Source organism: Lates calcarifer, linkage group LG5 (assembly GCF_001640805.2).
Source record: "Lates calcarifer isolate ASB-BC8 linkage group LG5, TLL_Latcal_v3, whole genome shotgun sequence".
Lineage (NCBI taxonomy): Eukaryota > Metazoa > Chordata > Actinopteri > Centropomidae > Lates > Lates calcarifer.
In genome coordinates this window covers 27523507-27544093 of record NC_066837.1, presented here as the reverse complement: position 1 = coordinate 27544093, position 20587 = coordinate 27523507, and the positions used below count along the sequence as shown (strand labels likewise).

The 20587-nt window shown below is 41.2% G+C and overlaps 1 protein-coding gene across 1 annotated transcript in view; it reads left to right on the top strand.

Annotated features, from left to right (window-relative positions):
• The first annotated feature begins 816 nt into the window (after positions 1 to 816).
• Positions 817 to 20587, top strand: part of LOC108884513 (sodium/potassium/calcium exchanger 3) — a 49121-nt gene continuing 29350 nt past the window's right edge. Inside the window, exons 1-2 of the mRNA XM_018678429.2 lie at positions 817 to 1328; positions 4568 to 4696. Of these exons, the coding sequence (XP_018533945.1) occupies positions 1139 to 1328; positions 4568 to 4696 (319 nt within the window). The 5' untranslated portion in view covers positions 817 to 1138. The remainder of the gene's footprint in view (positions 1329 to 4567; positions 4697 to 20587) is intronic.

Sequence of the window (20587 nt, the reverse complement as noted above, 5' to 3'; positions counted from 1 at the left end):
ATTTTAGTTGAAGGAGCCAATTAAAATGGATTGTGTGTATCAGTGGCTGTCTGTGTTATTGTACTATTTGTATATTTCTAAATGAAATGTAAATATGCAACATACCTGTATATTCTGAAAACATGCACATTTGAAATCAGTTTCTCAGCCTTGTTTGACACACACAGAGGTGGACACCCAGGTTAATCTCAGATAACCTCATAACACAAGCAATCTATGTGTTTTCTCATTCAGCTAACTATCTAACAATCCTAATCACTGCTCCATGCACTTCTACATGTGTAGTCATTTGATCAATATTCGTAGCCAACAAATTGACACAAATAGTCCATTTTTTTAAATATAATTCGAGAATACAACATATTAAAGTTGCATTAATCAGTTAAAGTTGCTCATGCTGATGAGAATGATCATGTGACCTCTCTCAGCTCATTGCTTTGGTTTCAGGGCGGTAACTTGTCTGTTTTGGTTCACTCTCACTGCAGTCATCCGCCTTGTTTCCAGCTGCAGCACGCTGTCAGTCTTAACGTTGATATTAGACAATAATGAATAAAAAACACCAACAAGTACACAGCAGGGAACGCTATGCACAGTATATAGTATCATATGGATAGAAATTTCCACGTTAATATGGAGCACATACAGAGCAAACATATTTTTTTCCATTACCATAAAATCTACAGATTTATGAAATCTGAGTTTCACTTTGTCATTGTGTGTGTGTGTGTGTGTGTGCGCGCGCGCGTGCGCGTATGCATGCCCACGCGCTCACCCCCACTCCCCACTCTCTCTCCCTCCCTCTCTCTTCCAGTGTCTCTCTGCCTCAGCACTCAGCAGACGGACGCATCCATGGAGAGCTCGTGCAGCCGTCCTTTGCTTTACTACTTCCCAAACCACATTTCAACATGACATAAGAAGACAACCCCGGCTCAGCGCGAAGCTCGCCGTGTTTGCCAAACAGCCCCCTCAAAACATCCGAACCGTACCAATTTCCAACTTTTTTTCTCTAACATTCCCCCCTTGCTTCCTTGAAATTTCTTCTCTGTACTTTTTCAACCGTTCCCAGGAGATAAGTCAGTTCCCTGGGAATTAAAGGAGGTTGCTCGTTTTTTTCTTCCCTCTCTCTTCGGGGGTCCGCATGGATGTGGCGGCGGTAGAGTCTTTGCCGGGTATCCGACTCCGGAATCGGCCGACCCAAGTGATGCCGAATCAGAAGAAGGTCAAAGCGAGGCGGAAAAGGCGAAAGGAATTGGTTTTAATCCAGATATGCTTGTTCGGCGGCTTGCTTCTGATCGTGAAGGGGTTTTCCTACTTAGCGGAAAATTCAGGTGAGCATTTAGCCGCTTGTTCAAGCTCCTGCACGGAGCGCTGGGATGCCGGTGAGAAAGAGAGCTGCATTCCCCAGCAGTTAGCTTGTTTGTTTCAGTACTGTACACTGTGAAATTTGGCACAATCAGTTTGTTAGCAAACATACAACTGTACTGTACTTGAAAGACATAAAGAGACATTTACACAACTGTGGGCAGCTGTAGTGGGAAAAACGGCGTACTTGAAAGCATCCTCCTCTTATCACTTTACTCCAAACGTTACTCTCAGTATTTTTACCGGGACGTATAGTGTGTTACACGTTATTTCTAATTGAACTGTATGGTTATGGTATCAGCGTAAAATGTGACATGGTCTTGATGGGGAATGAACGTTTCGCCCTGTGGCGTTAATGTTCCTCCTAACTCTTCAGTGTTGTTGTTGTTGTTTTGTTTTTGTTTTTTTAGCTAGCTCATGTTCCCAAACGTAAAGATGTTAACGACTTATCAAAATAGTGCATTGTTTTATACAATTAAAACCGGTTTAACCCGGATAGTTAATGACAGTCATATCATTTCAGAGTTAACTTTTGTCTCAATTTAATTAAATTTTTTTTTAAATTGGGACAAACGTCAAGGTGTTAGTACAGTTACACAGGTACACAGTTGGCTATAATGGGAATTCATCTGAGTGTTAACTATGAGGAACTATTCTGGGCTGAGGGCTGCAGAGGCTCTTGCATGTTCAGGTGTTTCAGCTGCAGAACAGTGAAATCAGGGCAATGAGCCCCAGGGTATAGGCCTACGCCTCTCCAGGATACTGCAAATGGCAACACAGTGTTCCTCTCCCTTTGTCTAACTTTATGTCAAAGCTGAACTGACACGTACCTTAAATAATCACCAAGGTATCTAAAGGCAAATGAAACCCTGATAATGGATAACTGCAGTACTTCCTAACAGCAAACATCTGTACCACTTGACTTGATGTCTACATGTTCCTCTCTTTCTCTTTTTATCTGTCATTGACTGTGCCCCCAACACTCCACTTGATTACTGAGTCAGCCTCACTTAAAGTGAGAAGTATTTATCACTTTCCACGGACAGAAGGCCTGCATGAATATTCATACACTCATGATTTGTGCATCATCAGTGCAACTCATTTTTTTCCCTTCTTTCCTCCCCACTGCGTATCCTGGTTACATGGAAATGCAACAGTGCTGCTCTCTGCGTGTGCTCGAAATTAGAGACGCGCAGAGACGACACTGGGACGTTTAATGCATTTCCCTTGTCTCCATTGTGTTCTTGTTAACTCTTAATCAGCTTGCCGGAATATCAATTAAAGTTGATTATTTATGATGCGCTTAATGAAGTTCTGCTAAATTGAGCTTGATGTTGTGGAGCTGGAAGCCGAGCACTCAACGCCTCCTCACAGTGGCACATTAATCATTCCCACACTCGTCTTCTCCTCTCCATGTGCAAGATAGCAAAAGATAGAAGGAGAGAGGGAACAGTACAGCGCTGGCACGCAAACCTCGCTGCTGTTGTAGCTGCTGTGCTGTGTGGTGTACTGAAGGTGAGGCCAGGTGAGAAGTTCAGCCGTGCCCTTAGGACTACTGAATAACTGGGCTTTTTAATTCTATTTGAATCCCTCTCTTAGGCCAGACTTGTAGTTGGCAGGGTGGAAAGGGCAGTGTGCTCCTGCTGAGCCCTCTGAAGTATGAAATGAATTTATTGGTGTTGCCGCTGTCTTGAAGAATGTGCAGATGTAGCCACAGTGGGAGCCCCACTTTGCACGCTGCACTGTTGCTGCACCCCCCAAGAGGATTTTGTTTTGGAAAATCATGAAATTCCCCCTTCAATGTATGAATTGGGGGTGTGGGGGGAGAGAAGGGAGGGAGAGATACCAAACTGACACATCTGTGGCGCACTCCTCCAGCTGTTCACTACTCTACTATTATATAAAGAATCAAACTTTAATGTGAGAGAGAACACAAGCTTAGTTCATTAAAAATACAACAAATTGCTTGACATGCACTATGCTACCTGCAACACAAACTTGTATCTATCAAAAGCCTGGTTAATGATTATCTTTATTGTGAATGTGCAGAAATATCTGTAGTCACTTTTGTCTTTACTTGAGAAGTTTATATATTTATATATATGAATAGGTCGTTGACTTTCAGAAGCTTAATTAGCCAGCTTGGCCTTCGTAAAAAGTCATTTTGCATTAGGATTGGTTATTGAATATCTTTGGTCAGCACTGGTTTTATACTGACTAAAATGTGGCCTATTATTGAAAATAGTCAAGCACCAATAGTTGGCATTGTATGTGTGCTCAGACTCATACTCTAATTAGCAGTCTGCTGGTCTTTGTTTGTACTGACACTTTTGCCAGTGGCCAATATAGACAACCAACGACAACCTGTGTTAAAATTCTGTCAGAATTAAAGGTGCCCTGTGGAATTTTCTTGCAGACAAAATGATGTTTACATTAATTGTTACTTGTAACAAATGTGATGAATGTATTCCTTTCACATAAAGCATCTATAAAGCAAAATTTCCATGTTATCCATGTCCATACCTGCTAGCTGTCTTCTTCTTCCCGGCCTTTTCTGGCACAGTGTTGTGTTTTTTGATTCATTAACGCCAGATCAGTGCAATAACGTGAAACCACCAGTAAGAGCATGCATCACGTCACCTGTGTGCATATTTGTAGACAACCAAAATGGGGACCCACTGATAAAAACACTGCTCCATAATACTCCACAGGGTTTCTTTCAGTTTAGGACCAAAATCCCAAAAGGTGACTGTTGCTACTACCCACATTTACAAACTAACCAAATGGATTACATCATGAAATGAAAGAAATCTTATTTACATTGTAGCATTACAATTCACCAGACATTCATCGATTTGCCTCAAACCTGATATCCCAAAGTCTGACACAAACTGGGACCAAGACCACATCTCGCACCACTGGGACATGTAATGAACTTGTAAGATTGGTGTTATGACACCCTTATTTATTCTTTCATCAGACATTTTCTGAAACAATAGACTACTTTATTGAGGCATGCACATATTCTTCAAGTTAATTTAAAGACAAAAGATAGTTTTGGTGTCAGTCCTGAAGCTCAGGGATCATATCAGTTGTAGACTCAAGATTTTGTGTATGAAAATGCTCCATCTAGATGTTTTAGCTGCACTGAAACATCCCTTAAAATCTGTTTTGAAAGTTGACCTTTTTTTCTGTGACAAACTAGGTTTCGACATCTCCAGTCAGAGCGTTGAGGATCAGGAGAGATGGGGAGGAAGGAGGCTACTGCAGGAAATGGACAACAGCAGCCTGGAGGAAATAGAGAGTGAAGGATCTAAGAACTGCACTACTCCAGGTAAGACGGAGACAGGATGAAAGAAAGAGGACACCCAAGCCCCCCCCCCCCCCCCCCCCACCAGAACAGAGAGAGGAGAAGAAAAAAAAAAAGGAGCGGGGAAACAAATGATCACCTCACATGTTCTGTCTTTCTACCCTTTCTGGACCCCCTGTTTTCTCTTCCTTAATGTGGGGTAACCCAGATTGTGAGGTCAGATGATTTCCCATGAGCGCAGGCTACAGCAGGCGGTGACATTCTGCCCGCCTCAGCGGTTTTCACACTCAGTCTCCGTCACATTTTTTTAGGATCCTGCAGGTTTCATTCTCACTCCCTCCACATAGCTTTCCCTCTGTCTCACACCAACTCTCTCTTCATCTCTCCCGTTCCCTTCCTCTGTGTTTATCTCGTGTTTTGCCCCTATGGTGGCCACGTCTCAGGAAAAAAAATCCCTGTTTCCATGGCGACCTTTTTGTCTTATCATCAACCAGTGACTTCTGTTTGAAGCACTCAAGAATAGTGGATAGAGAATAGAGGATGCTTCGTTTGTAAAGTTTAAAATCACTCAGTCCTGTTAAAAGGATATAAATTGACCAAATGGAGGTGACTTTAAAAATGTTTTTTTGTCATATAAAACCATGATGTATGGTGTAATGCAGCCTGTTTCTCTTGGGATCAGTCAGTTTTTACATGTAGAAGATTCAGTCTTCTTATAATTGATATGTAGAAGGTAGAATGGAGCAAGGTGACTCCTGTGGATTACAATGAGCAATGCCTTTTTTTTTAACTTGAGTCGAAGATGACTGGCCTCCCCTCCGAGGGAGGGGGGGTTCTCTCGTGAGCTCATTACGCAAAATGCCCGTCATCAATCTCCTTTCTCACCCTCCCAAGGTCGCTGCTGTCATCTATAAAGGGAGCCGAGGTCAAAGTTCAATTTATTCTCTCCTCCGGCTTATTATACAGTAGCTGCTCTTTCCTCCTCTCGTGCTAAATTTAAAGCACATACCCCGGTGGCCTCAGCCCCTACCACACATTGGAGGACTGCAAGGTTTTTGCTAAATAACCTTGATTTTCTGAAAGTCTTGGCCCACTGGTGATTTCTGTGCCTGTCCCATAAAATGCATAAAACAAACCCTTGTGGGGAGTTAGTGAGTCATGCTTCATCTGACCTTTAAGAGGAATCTGTGTCTTTAAAAAAGGTTGGGTATGTTTTGAAGGAAAGATGTTGAGAGGTGTACAGGTGTAACCTGCCCAACTTTCAGCAGCTTGAGTCAGTGTTGGTTGGGGCTGAAGACAACAAGTTGAAAATGAAAAAAATCTGGGCTAATCGAAGCTAATCCTCAAGCCTCAACAGGCTATATTTGCCTCTGCAGGCATATCTCTGGTTACATTGATGTTTATCCTTTTTAAGCTATCCATTTGTAAGTCTGACAATATCCACATAAATACACATAAATTCATTTGACATTAAGTGTGAAAAAACCGCAACTGAAAATAATCCAGTCTTTTTCAGAATCATTCAGTATCAATGTTCAAGAGTATTAGGTTGATTTTCAATAATGTCAACCAGAGGAAAATAGCAGCTGGGAAGTTGGAACTGGTTTTATTTGTTTAAAATCTGTCCAGTCATTTCACTGCTCATGTGTTTTGCCCCATTTAGCTTTACAGTGCCTCTGCCACACTCTCAGATCTCAGTAATTAATACAGCAAGCCCAATGTTATTAGTGGTGCTTCAAGCTAAATGCTAACATCAACATGCTTAGACACTGACAATGGCAATGTTAACATGCTAAAAATAAGAACCAAGTTGTTTTTAAGTTCAAACTTGGTTAGCAACTTTTTTAGTTTCCATCTCTTGGTTACACAAATGATGGACTAGATGTGTGTGATCATGTAGTAGCTTGCACATGTATTTGTACACAATAGAGGTGTGTATTTCCACAGTGAGTGCAGCACAAGGCTGGCTGATGAGGAAGCATCCCAACATGAGCGCTCTGTTCTGGGAGGATACAGGCGGATGCACAATTAGAGGCCTGCTGATCAAGTGCTCAAAAGATGAAGGAGGGAGAGAGTCAGAAAGACAGAAGGGGAGAGAGAAAGGCCGTCATTTGCTAATTTTCCCCTCCCAGCCACACATGAAACAAGCCATCATACCCATCATTATGTCTCCTTCCTTGATTTTAATTGTGAGGATCCCGCTGCTTCTGTTGATTTCACACTTGTTTAGTCCCCCGCCTCCTCTCCACCACTGTCATTTTTCAGTCAAGTGAAAAAAGAAGTGAGGGATAGACAGATGCTGGTAGAAGAGTTGAGAATGGTTACATCTCTGTAACTTTGCTGCTTTTTGTCACTATTTTCTCAGTGTCTTCTCTCTTGAGGTTTACAAATGACTGAAAATACAGAGGAGAGTTTCTTGGCCTTTCTTGGCCTTGGAGGTGGTGCATTCATGTACAGCATGTGTGTTTGTGGGTGTCTATTTGTGCATCTGTGCCCTTGTCTGTGTGTGTGTAGCTGGGCAGGTAAATTCAAGCTATCTTATACAAAAGAGCCCTCCCTGTCCTGCTCTCGACCTTCTTTTTATCATGGAAAACAAGAGTTATTCATTGTGATGACTTTGTTGTTCAGATCTTGTGTGTGAGCCCATGTTGTGCTTCGGTGTCCCCTGTTTATGATGGAAAATAAGAAAAATCCATTACTTGAAGAAGATGGGGAGATTAGTCAAACTGTAGTTTTCATCTGCAGCGAAACTGATGAAATGTACTTTTTACCACACAGCCACGCACACACACACACACACACACACACACACACACACACACACATACACCCCACACACTACCTCTGTGTCCACTTCATAGACACATACACACCACAGTCCCCAATGTGTCTTTTTCTTTCCGTCTTTCTCTCAGACACAGGTGCTTAATGCAGCCCCCTGAGCAGCTCTGTGTACAGTAGCATTGGCTGTGTGATTAGACAGACAGTGGTCTGGGTACTCCATACACGTGACTGCTCTCTCCAGGGGTCTTTCCCTGGAGGCTGCCCTCCTCCGTTATTAAAGATCTTCTCCTCTCAACTCAGCTCAGCTCCGACGCAACACTCCATTTTAGGAAAGGAGGCTGCTATGACTTAATCAGGGCTTCCCTGTGAGAAATGTGGTGTATGTGCGCGCATGCGTGTGGTTGGTTGAACCATTAGAAGGGGAGCCTCGTTAAGAGTAGTATTGATTAATGCGAGGGTGCTAGCCCTGGTCTCTGCAGTGTGTAGGTTGCAGTAGTGAAGGTTGGTTCAGCGTGTGTACTTGTGTGTATTGTTTGTTCACGCTTCCCTCGCTTCACGTGGGCAGTCTCCGGGCTCCTCCCCACATGCAAGAGGCAAGCAAGCAAGCATCGCCTTAACACAGCTGATGAATTAATCACATCAGAAAAAATGATCACTCCTTTAATATCTAGACAATAGCCTTCCACTAATCAAATGCAAAATTGACCCAGGGAGCGCCCACAGTGATTTCCTCTGAGAAATCCATTCTGCCATATACAATATTAGCTCTGAGTAGGCTCCTGCTGCTGCTGCCATCCCAACACAACAACAACAGCAATTGTATTAACAGTTAAAGTTCTTTCATAACTGCCTAACGTGCAGATTGGCAAAGTCATCTTCCTGTGTTATTGCAGGAGCAGGAGCTCAGGGGAATAAGACCAATCCATCACAGCAATTAGCTCAGCAAGTCCGAGTGTCCTCTGTACACTGGCTCCCACTGTTCCTCCCTCACTCCCTCTTACTCTTCCACAGATATTTTTATTTGTTACGTGTCTCTTGTTGTAGTCTTCCTTCATTTTTTCCTACACTCATTGATTGTGATGTTTCTTCTCTGAGTCTCCTGTCTCGCATACGGAGGAAATGCTCCCTCAGTTCCCCTGCTGAATTATAGAGCTGAAGGTTATTTTGCCAACAGCAAAAATGGCCTGACACACCTTTTAAAGATTCATCCCGCCGCTCAGACTGTGAGGCTGTTTCCTGAGTGCCACGAACATCCTCCTTTGCTGCCGCTCTCCCATGAGTTTGAGAGGACGTACAGTGTCCCACACAAAGTGTTCTTCTGAACAGCTGGATGCTGGATTGCATGCTCTTTGGTAGTTGTTGCAGTTACATTTAATACCTCTGTTAGACAGGTGAGAGCTGGCAGAAAATTAGGGGAGAGAGATGGGGAACAAAACCCAACAGAGGATGTCACCAATACATGGTCGGTGTCTCAAAGCCCTGTGTCCCCAGGGCACCCTCTCATTTGTACTATTTTCCAACCTGCTTCCTTTCTGTCATTCTTTCATTTACCTTTTATTTACATTTTTGAGTGTATTAATCCTTAATTGAGTCAATTTCCAAATTTACATGTGTCTCTTTACTTATTGGAAAGCTGGTAAGGACAATTCCTGATTAAGGGCCTGCTAAGATAAAACCTCAGGAGGTAGAGCAGTCGCCCGCCAATCAGAAGGTCGGTGGTTCGATTCCCGGCTCCTCCAGTCCGCGTGCCGAAGTATCCTTGAGCAAGATACTGAACTCCAATTTGCCTCCGATGTGTCATCGGTGTGTGAATGTGTGTGTATGTGCTAGAAAGCACTTATGTATAGAACAAGTGCTGTATGAATGTGTGTGTGAATGGGGTGAATGTGATCTGTAGTGTGAAGCGCTTTGAGTGGTCGAAAAGACTGGAAAAGCGCTATATAAGTACAGACCATCTACCATTTAAAATAGGTGAAATTAAAAGGGATCACCTGGATGTTCCTTGAGTCTGTATTTCATGGTAAGGAAAAAAGGTGTGAGATTGATAGCGGGAGGAAAGGATGACAGACATGCTATACATGACGTATTCTGTGAAGGCAATTACTTCCTTTGCCTTTGCATGACCACGCCAGCGAGCAGATGGGTGTTGCACAGTAGCATATTAAAGGTTAAAGTGTTGCGAGTGTGTGATAAGGTGTCTGATGTGCTTTATGGATAAGAATGTTTCATTCTGCCAGATTGCCTTATCTGAGAATAAGTTCTTCACACAGATAAGCCTAGCAACTGGGAGGCTTTGATGGTGATTGACAGATCCACAGCTCCCAAATGGAAGACCAGGCAGTTTGAGATCCACCGAGGGATTGGCATGTAAGCAGCTCAGCTGAATTGTTGTCATAATCAGAGTGAGAGAAGTAGCTGCTACTGACTTTGACATCACAACACTGACAAAGTAACATTTATTGACAATGAAAATATTGGAAAATGTATTTAAGCTGTCATTTAAATTACAGTCACCACTTAATAGCAACACCTGTGGCAGAAATTAAAGCTTTGACTCTTCTTCAGTGTGTTCGGGTTGGCAGATTAAGGAAATTCCTTTTTGTTGTTTTTTGTTTTTTTTGCTGTCATTTGTTTAAGCTTGATGGGGAGTAGCTGTGAATGGCTATGATTAAGATGTTGGGCAGGTTTTTTGTGGCTTTCAAGTCTGGGCATTATTAGGCCCTTATGTCCTCCTTCCTTGTTTCCTCTTCAACTTTTTCAAGGGCATTGTGCTGTTAGATATTACATTTTTGTGCACATCGGAACTGATGTGTTTCTATGATTTGTTCCCTATACTCTTAAATCTCTCTTTGTCTCTAAAGCACAGGGATGGTGCTGAGGAAAGGAGGCTTCTCTGATGTGAGTAGTGGGCACTACTCAAGTTTGATTTCTTTAGGCAAATGACATTTGACAAAGGTCAGGCTACTGCCATGTGTCTTTTTCTTAGCAGTATCTTTCTTTGTGCCTTTTTGCCTTATGACCCAGATGTGTGAGTTGCTGCACCGAGTCTTGTCTTTGCAACAAGATCTCAGCAAAGAAAAAAACAAAAACTGTGTCAGAGTGGCCCTTGTGTTGTTGGTCCTGTCCCTGAGCAATGCTCTCCCTGCTTGAATGCTCAGTTTGGTCAGACATCTAGATCAAGGACAAGATGAAGCCCAAAGTTTTCATGTGAACTCCACACACACACACACACACACACACACACATAATCATTTTCATCCCTTTCGTGGTGTCATGCATCCTCAAAATCTGTTATACTGCTGACTTATATTTGATATATACATTTATATCCATACAAGTTGTAATGTCTAATGATACCAAGAACTTTTGGCATAAGTCATTTCTTACAGAAAATACAGAAAAAGTTCAACAAGTTTAGAAAGAATTGTATTTCCTCTGCAGAGCAGTAGACACAGAGGTGAGGTTGGGATGTGTTTGAAGTTTCAAGGCTCATAATCAAAATGTGTAACAGATATATTATTTGTAAAACCTCAATTTTATGCCTCTTTAGGCTGATTAGAATGATTGTTACAGACCTAAAATAAAACCTTGTAGAAACTGCACTCTATGTTTGGGTAATCTAAACAACACACAGTAAACAAAACATGCTCTTGTTTTTCTGCAGCTCTTTTGTACATTTGAACTAATAAGCTAGTCTAATGAACTGAATGTTAAATGAATTTACATTTTTGATGCAAAGGTAGCTTAACTACTTAAACTCATGTTACTGCTACTCTGTTAAGCTAGGCTAGTTCGCTTTTATCTTGTTACTTTTTGTTCCATTATGATTTAATTTATTTATGTGGTGTAACACACTTTCTTAATAATGCCATCAATGGACCATCAAAATTCTCAATACCAGGAAAACTTAATTTAGCTTTAGCGAAGCCTATCTCACTAGCTAGCCTTAACTAGCTGGGTGCAATCGCTGCTGTTCGTTTTACCTCTGTTTTCTAGCTCTTGTAAATTTTCATGCAACTTTTCAGCCAAGAATGACACAATTCTGTGAGCAGTGTTGACTACTGTATATGCAGCAATGTGTCAACTGAGGCAAGGAAGACGATTGCTGTCTAGCAAACATTGATGTTAACAATCTTCAAAGTTTCAAATCAGCTTTGCAAATGTTTAATGTGAGAGGAAATGCACTCAGTGGATTTATCAGACCTAAAGGACAGTGTAGCACAGAGCGTGAAAGAGAAAAATTGTGTAACAATCCAAATACTTATGGTCTGGACTGTATTTGCTGATTGTAGGATTGTTATGCTGCAGACAATTGTACTGTCAAGGAAAATTTGATTAAGATTGTGAAAGAGACACACAAAACAGTATAAAGGTAAAACCAAAATTGCTCTTGAGGCTAAGGAGCAGTCCAGAAAGGGTAAGTATATAACTTAACTCTGTCACGTGTAGTGGTCACTGCAAACGGACAGCTATTAAAAAGCTGTTTTCTTGTATATGCATGGGTTTGATGGTAGAATTGCACATCAGCCACTACATTGGACTGAGTGTTGTTCCAAACGCTGGCAAAAAAAAGAGAGGACGCAGGTGCCCGACTGTTGGCTGCTTCTCCACGCCAACTGTTGCTGTTGCTTGATTATCTGACGTGCCCCAGTAGCTGTTTCTGAAGTTTACACAGAGCTTTAACATCTAGCGGCTGTTCAATTTGCCATTTTGGGATTAACCCTACCTGCTGCTGCTGTCAAGCTAACCTGCGTTGTTTCACCAGCGTCGGCCGTCATCGCTCCCCAAACTGATCAGCACTACCAGACTTTTCTGGAGATTGCATATGAGATCTTCTTTGGACTGCTTCTCAGTGCTGTCTTCTGGATCATCGCCTCTGTAGTCGGTTAACTGCTCGCATTCACTTTGCCAGTACTCTGCTACGGATAGCATTAGCAGCTACAAGCTACCAATGTTGTCTTCATGCTTTGCCATAATATTCCTGGATGCCGGCTTTGTTATTGTGGTTGTTGGCGGTGGTCTTGCTGCTGTGGTCCTTCGCAATTTGCACAGCTGTCCAACTGTGTGCACAGGGACTCCGGCCGATTGTTTGCAAGGGTATCACATCTTTTCCACCAGCACAATACTTTGGTACTCCCCATCGCAGCTACTGGAGCTAAACAGCCACTGCTCCCCATCGGACATTGCAGCCATTAAACAACTGGAACTCCTTCGTCGCCCCACTACATCCATAGAGGGTCTGGCCGGCCGTTTTGTCTACACCACGACTGGGAGCTCCATTCCTCCCGTATGGTCTGCAACAACACGCTCTGTCGCAGCTTGACTACATCATCCAAAGACTGTTGCCCTGGAGACTGAAAACACTGTCCAGGCGTGGACCAGGCGAGGCGGACTTTGTCCTCTGGCCAAAAGCGGCTCTACACCAAACACTAAAATTGAACTTTTTAATGTCCCTAACAAATAAGTCCTGTCTGATCCAAACTCATATTTTGGACAGGAGGATTGACATTATCTGTTTGACTGAAACCTGGCACAAACCTGAGGTTTACTCAGTCCTAAACGAGTCCTTCCCTCCTGGGTATACTTACCTTGAAAAAGCCTGCAGCATTGGTCGTGGAGGTGGTCTGGTCATAATCCACCACACAGGTCTGCAACTGTCACCCCTTCCTCTTCACATTCATGTTGACACACCCTCCAGTCACCATGCCGCTGAGTTTTTAGGGCTCCTGGACTGCCTAAACCTGAGGCACAAAAAGGGCCACATTAGTCATCACTGACTCTGTCCCCATCTCCAATCTCCAGACCAGATTGGAGATAGGAAGATGGGGACAGACCATAAAATAATTTCAGTGGATCTCCCCTCACACTGACCATATCCAAAACCACAATGCCGCATCCGCCTCAGGAACTTAAAAAATATAAATCCCATTTGACTTAACCCCCAACATTAGAAGCCTGTCTACTGTCCCCAATTTGCGTCAGTCAGTGAATCAGTGAACTACTACAACAATGGCCTCCAGAACATCCTTTTTCAAGAACTACTCCGTGGTTTACTAGGGAGCTCCGGCTGATGCTGCTGGCCGTACACTCGAGCAGCATTTTGTTGTAACCAACCTAACTGTCCAAAAAAACTTCTAGAGCGCTTGCCTCCGCCAGATCTCAATATTATTCAAACATATTCAATAATAGTCCTGGGAACTCCAAACAACTTTTTTTCATAATAAATCATCTGCTCAAACCCCACAACTGCAATAATGCTTCTGAGGAGCAGTACAGCAGTTTCATTGCGCATTTTACCTCAAAGGTAAATGCCATCCGCTCCTCACTGTCAGCCCCACCCCCCCACCCCTGGACTTGCCCACATCGAAACCACACATGTCCACCACCTCTGTAAAGTTGCATTCCTCCATCTCAGAAACATAGCCAAACTCCACCCCTCCCTCTCCTTCCGTGACGCTGAAAAGATGGTCCACGCCTTTCTCTCCTCCAGGCCGGACTACTGCAATGCACTCCTCATCGGGATCCCTGGCAGGAGCCTCCAAAAGCTGCACTAAACGAACTCTACTTTTAATTTATGTTTTACACCCATTTTTAACTTGCTTTTAACTTGTTTTATGCTATTCTTTGTTGTTAAGCACTTTAAGATTTGCCCTCAAATGTAAAGTGCTTTATAAATAGAATGAATTATTATTATTATTATTAACTATTGGCCAGTCAATGTGTTTTTGTAATTTTCTCAAAACTAAGATAATAAGTAATTAGGCAAATGCTGAGGAGCTCGAGAATAATTTACCAATGTTTCTGTAGAAGGAGACCCCTGCAGGTAAAAAAAAAAAAAAACTAAAACATCAAGTAACATCTAAGGATTAGTACAGTAAAATTTCCAAATAATGATTTTATATTAGGAAATTACAATCATCCATCCACTAGATTGGACATGATGCATCACTGGCTCTATTTCAGCTACATTTCATACTATTACTGATAACAAGATAAGATAATCCTTTATTAGTCCCACAGCAGGGAAATTTACATTGTTCCAGCAGCAGGGATTGTAAAAAATACCAGAGTAAAATACCAAACAAGATATAAACAAGACAATCTTATAAAAATATAAACAAGACCATACACAGGACAATGTAATAAAAATATCAACAAAAGAACAATATACACAGGACTACATACAAAGACGCAGATTGAACTGTATACTGATATTGCACAGTTTGAAATAATATTGCACAGAATGAGTGAGTGAGAAGCAGCTGTTTCGTCAGCGGATTAAAGAGCAGACTTTGTTGAAAATCCTTCATCTGCAGGATCTGTTTGGGCTGTGAATCTACTGCTTCATGTTATTAGAATGTAACTTGCAGTTTTAGTAACAAAAACAAAATGATATGCAGATTAGTTCCATTATGAAAGCAACACTTAGTGTCTTTTATATTTTGTAGAGCTCAAGTGCAGCACATGATAGAAAGACGTACAGGATAGTGGAGCAGATACCCTGAGTCAGATGAGGATGATGCTAATGGCAGTGATGATGAATGGCTGCCAGAAAAAGAAGTATTGACAAATGCAGTAGTGACAGTGGAGCTGAGGATGCTGAGAATCTAAGGAGTCAGGAGCAAGGTTCAATGTTTTTACACTGCGCTGAACAGTATAAAAATATGTGAACACATTAGTTTAACATTATTAGAAATTCATATCATTCTAACATAAAATATAATTTTATTAATTGGTTTGTCAAATACACAGCTCTTCAATTAAAACTCAAATGCATGCATGTGAGAAACTCGAAATGATTTTTTCTGTGTTTGTTTTAAAAAAATTAACTTCAAATATTTTTTTCCTTGCCTAAAGAAGAATAAAAACACAAACAAAAAATCCTGACTGAGGATTTCATGATTCATGAATGAAAGGATGAAATGGTCTTATCAGTGCTGGCCATAAAGGTAGAATGTTCAAAGCTTTGATGCAGTTCTGTGTCACTACACTGCAGATGTGAAAAAAAAATCTATTCACTAAGCTGGCCTCAGGCTGAGGTAATGGGAATGTGGGTACAATCTACTGCCTCAGTCACTTATATGAAAAATGTCAGGGCAAGACTAAAATTCATTCATTATTGATATTCAAATAATGTTCTGTAAGGTACCTGTGTAGTAATATTTTATTGTCAGAGAGAATAACTGCTTTGGAAATGCTACAGACATATATCTTTTGTATACTAAATAATGATGGGAAGCAAACAGAATCTCCAAGTGTCTCAGCACCGTTGCTCTGTAGGTTCTTGCGGTTTAAATCACTTCTCTCATTCATCTCATCTGAAAGCTGCAACGATGCCTTTTTTTTCCAAAGAGATGAATCATGAGATCAGCTTTATACATGTATTCAAAAGACTTAACCTGCTCTGGTGTGCAGCCTGTGTTGCCATGGTGATGTACACTATTTAAAAGTGAGTCACCATCATTATATTGAAAGGTCAGGGTTATGCCCAAACTTAGCCTCATGAGTTTTGTTGCACTGGTTGACCACGCTGATGCGCTGGTGGGTGTGACATGCTGTACGACACTGGATGTGGTTCGTTTGGAAACCTTTTCTGACATATTGTTGACTCAACTGCAAAGGCTTTCTAATGTGACCACCTGTTACTGAATAAAGTAAGTATCCACTTTTATCAAGTGCAGAGATCTCTGGCGTATTTAATGAGTCATAAGTGATATTTCTAATCACACACTGGTGTCTTCCCTGAATCTTTCCCTGAAAAAACAGTTGATTTCATTTGGCTGCATTGCTGTGTCTCATTCATCTTGTGCTCAAGCCTCATGTATAGGTATGCTTGCTCTTGCTGAAGAGCTTGAATAAAGTAGTCCACTCCAAAACACAAGCTACTGGTAATCTTTAATATCTTGCATCTCTGGGTAATTTTTTCATGGGGTAATAAACAGCATTTTAAACAGTTTACTTTAAGATGGGCACATAAATGCATCTTAAATTATGTAGATGTAATTTTGTATATATTGTGAGAAGATGTTTTCCTGTATATTTGAAGTGTTGTCTTGTAATCCCATCCCATGTGGGGTGGTCTGATTGTTAAGTATATAATATATATATATGTGTGTGTGTGTACGTAATATAACTGGCCCATGACTACATTATCTATTTATTTTACATAAATACATTATTTATTATTTTTACAGATATTGCAATTGCAATATGAGCCAAGTTATCATTGCTCATTTTTGATTTTCATTTTCACTGAAAAACTATAAAAATGATGATGATGTGGTTTTTGCTCGGGTCTGTACCAAACAAGCATGTTCTCTTACATCTGGAGAGTATGATTTCTACAGTGGTGGGCTGTCAGGGCCAGCAAGGCCTTCTCTGTTGCCCTAAACACTAACAGTCACTGAATTACATGTTTATATATGTTTTTTTTTCATTAATACTATACATATTAAATTATTTCCAATAGTCTATTCTTTTCTTATCATAGCTTCCCTCTTGGTTGCCCTGCTTCCAATACAGTCTGTTTATGTTAGAGCATTTATCCAATCAGATTTAAGCCCTATGTTGCTAACAGATATCTGCCTTGAGGCCTTCAAAATAAACAGCGCTGGCCACTGTAATTTAAAGTGAATGGCAATGAAACTGTTGCCTCGCAGATCCTTTGACCAATCAGATTTTGGGTTGGCGAGTTCAGGGGCCATCTAGCAGGCCAACCATGACGTCAACATTTCCATGACATTTGATTGGATGGTCAGAAAGCATACTGGTCAGAGTGAGCAAACCACATCTATAGCTATTAGTGCAAGCTAAAACATGTTAGTATAGCTTTAATAGCTGTTTTTTCAACCCACAATGGCTGAAGGAGGAGGAAGAGCTCAGTGACTCTGTGTAGAGGTTATCTGTGCATCTCAGTTCCAACAAGTCTTTTTCTATCAGTATTGAGGCTAACACTGAAAGTCAAGTCTGCTCAGTCGTATTTCTCGCATATGTTTTAATTCACCTCACTCGACAGAAGCAGTTTTTTTATTTGTCTACAGATAATAACCCATTGAATTGTGTTAATTAGGTTTTTATAGCATTGCTTCAGTAATGGTATTTATTCTGGCTACATGACATGTCTGTCTGTCTGTGATGCAAACTTCTCTTATACTGTGTTTCTGTATGTTGTTGATGGTTTCTATAGCTGTGACATCATAATGCTGATAGATTAATTCAGGTAGGACAGCCAGTGAAGGCCTAGGTGTGAAATGCACGGCCCGCCACTGAATTTGTAGGCCTATGGCATACCTGTAACACCTCAATGCTTCATTTATAATGATATGTCATGACATAACCTTATCAAAAAATTGCAGCTCCTGCAGTTTGGATATTGCACATTCAAGAGGATAGGGAGTTCACCAAATGTGTTGCAGTGCTCAAGTCTTTGTATGTAAGCATTTTAACAATAATCCAATAATTTCAACTAGGGTTTTCAGAAGTGTTGATTGTTTCTAACAGTAATAATGGTGTTGTTTTCACCAAGTTAATTGCTGAGGTCTCAGAACACTGTAACTTATTGCAAAAAAGTCCAGACATCAGGGTATAAAATATTTGTTATAGGCTAGATAAAGCTGATATAATAAAATATTCCTGTTAGTTTTACTAATTGGAATAATTGTGTTGATGCTGGCTCTGTATTTTTATATTTTAAAAAACTGTATCATTTCAGATGTATCATAGTAGCAGAAATAAAAAGTAGCATGGGAATGATTTAAGTGTTTAAATCAAAACAATTAGTAACTCTACCACATACTGAAAGTTATATAACTTTACCAAACTGCTGCAGCAAGTCTCCTCAAAGTCCATGCTCAGCAGGAATCAGGAGTAATATCCACAGGCTAATGCGCACTAACTCTACTGTGACTCTGGTACAACAAACAAATCTGGAGAGCCCAGAAGCCCCCTTACGGGAAGCACAGTGAGTATGTATGAGAGCTGAAATCAGCAGCAGTCAAGCTGACTTTAGTATGTATGTGTTTGAAGTCATTCACCACCTGTGCTTCTTTAACAGAATAAACTTTGGCACACGGTGCTCAAGTGAGCTTGTAGCACTATTTAAGGTTGCTCTGCTTTCATTTATATGCCTAACGGTTTGATAAGATGTAAAAGGTGGCTAGGTGGGAGAAGATGAAAGCCTTTGTCAGTGTCAGATCTTAGAGCATGGGCCATTTCCATTGAGGTAGTATGTACTGGCCTAAACTCAATTTGAGTTACAATAATTTTGGCTGGCACTAATCCTGACACATCTTGTTATCAATGTACTCTCTTAATGATGGTTTAAACAATCACCTCTCCAATGAAGTACAGTATGTTGTCTTTGCTGGGTGATGTAGCACCATTGCTCATTTTCCTGAACCTTAGTAAGCCTACTATTGTATATCATAAAAATATAATCATTCTGTCTGACATTAGCACAGTGGAGCACCTCCATTAAAAACGCTGCAGGAAACCTAGAGCAGAGAGTCATACAGGTTTTAAATAAACCCTGAGTTTAGCCAAACTAAATTGCAGGAGAAAATAAAGATAGACTGTGTAACGACAGTTCACTCACTCACAGACTTTCTGGTTCAGCACTGACCTTATGTACTTCCTGTAAATTGCAAGTGCACTCAGGGATTATTGCCCACGTTTTGGATGGGCTTACTGTTGTCTGTCTGATTGTCTGAGTGCTTGAGTGTCATACCCTCTCAGACTTTGTTGTAGCAATGTTGATATGTTTATTCATAAGTAATAATTCTATTCTTATACAAGTGTTCATACACAGATCACATAAGTTTACAGAATTCCTGTCACAGCTGTAAAACTGTCAGCAGTGGACCTCATGATATTTTCTCACAGTCCTCACCAAGAAATGATGGGCTACAAAGAGATTTAAAAAAACAGTATCGATGTAGAGGAATAAACATAGAGTCATAAACTACTGAGAGATGTGTCATACTCAAACCATGCAAACCATCCATTTCAGCCGCAGGAAGCTAGACTCATGATATATGTGTATGTATGTAAGCACATCTGTGTGTGTGTATGTATATATTTGTTCGGGCGTGGAGTGTGCGTGCTACTAACTGTGCAAGGAGGGGAAAAAGCAGGAGTCCTTAAATGTCACATTACTCAGCACGGTAACTACGCTCACGACATGCGATGTGTCAGCCCACATCATCATCGCCCACTGAGCATGTGCAGAACAGGCCCCCAGCTCTCCACGTGCGCTCAGAATATGCACGAGATGTACACAGGGATGAGCTTCCACAGATCCCTGAGGGTGGGAAATGCAACTTTAATCACCTTTTTTATATTTATTTATTTATTCATTTCATTATGCTGAGCGGCGACGTCCCCTTGGTTGTTTTTGTTATCATCCTTACTGTTTGTCTGTTTCTTTGTTGTCCCAGCGTCATTAAAGCTTCGACAGCTTCACTTGATGGCTGCACTTCCAAGGGGCAGCCGTGACTCCTCATGACATTAGTGCAATTGAAACCTCTTCATCCTTTCTGTGTGTGAGTGTGTCAATTAACATTAAAGCTCTCATCGCTCTCTTTGCTCTACTTCCAGAGTCAAGTCAAGCTCCCAAAATGCATTGCCTCCAGCCATATGGTGCAGGGGCTGAAGTTCAGCAGCTATTTTTAGGTGCTTTAATATTTGTCATTTTCATCTAGCCAGCTTTGACCAAGACTCCAGTTTTTCCTCTTAGCAATAAAAGATCCAAAGATTAAAGGAGCAGTACAATGCGTTACTGATAAATAGTTGATCCGAAACACCCTCCGACACTGCTGCCAAGTTCAGAGTCTCTTTTTTAAAGTGTGGAGCTGTATTCATTTTAGAGGCACAGAATGGATGTTCATAGAGGAGTTTGTTTGCCCTACAGCTGAGCGGCTGTTCATCTCACAGCTTTAGGAAAGCCAATATTACTCTGTTTTCTAAATCAGGAGGAAAGTCAGATTTTTTTTTTTTCAGGGCAATTGCACTGCGCTTCAGTGAACTTATTCCCTTTGACTGGATACAAAATAAGTGTGCATGCCAGCTGTGGCATCTTTTTTTCCCCGTTATCTAGAGATTTGCCTTTGGATACTGATTAAATATGTCCACTTA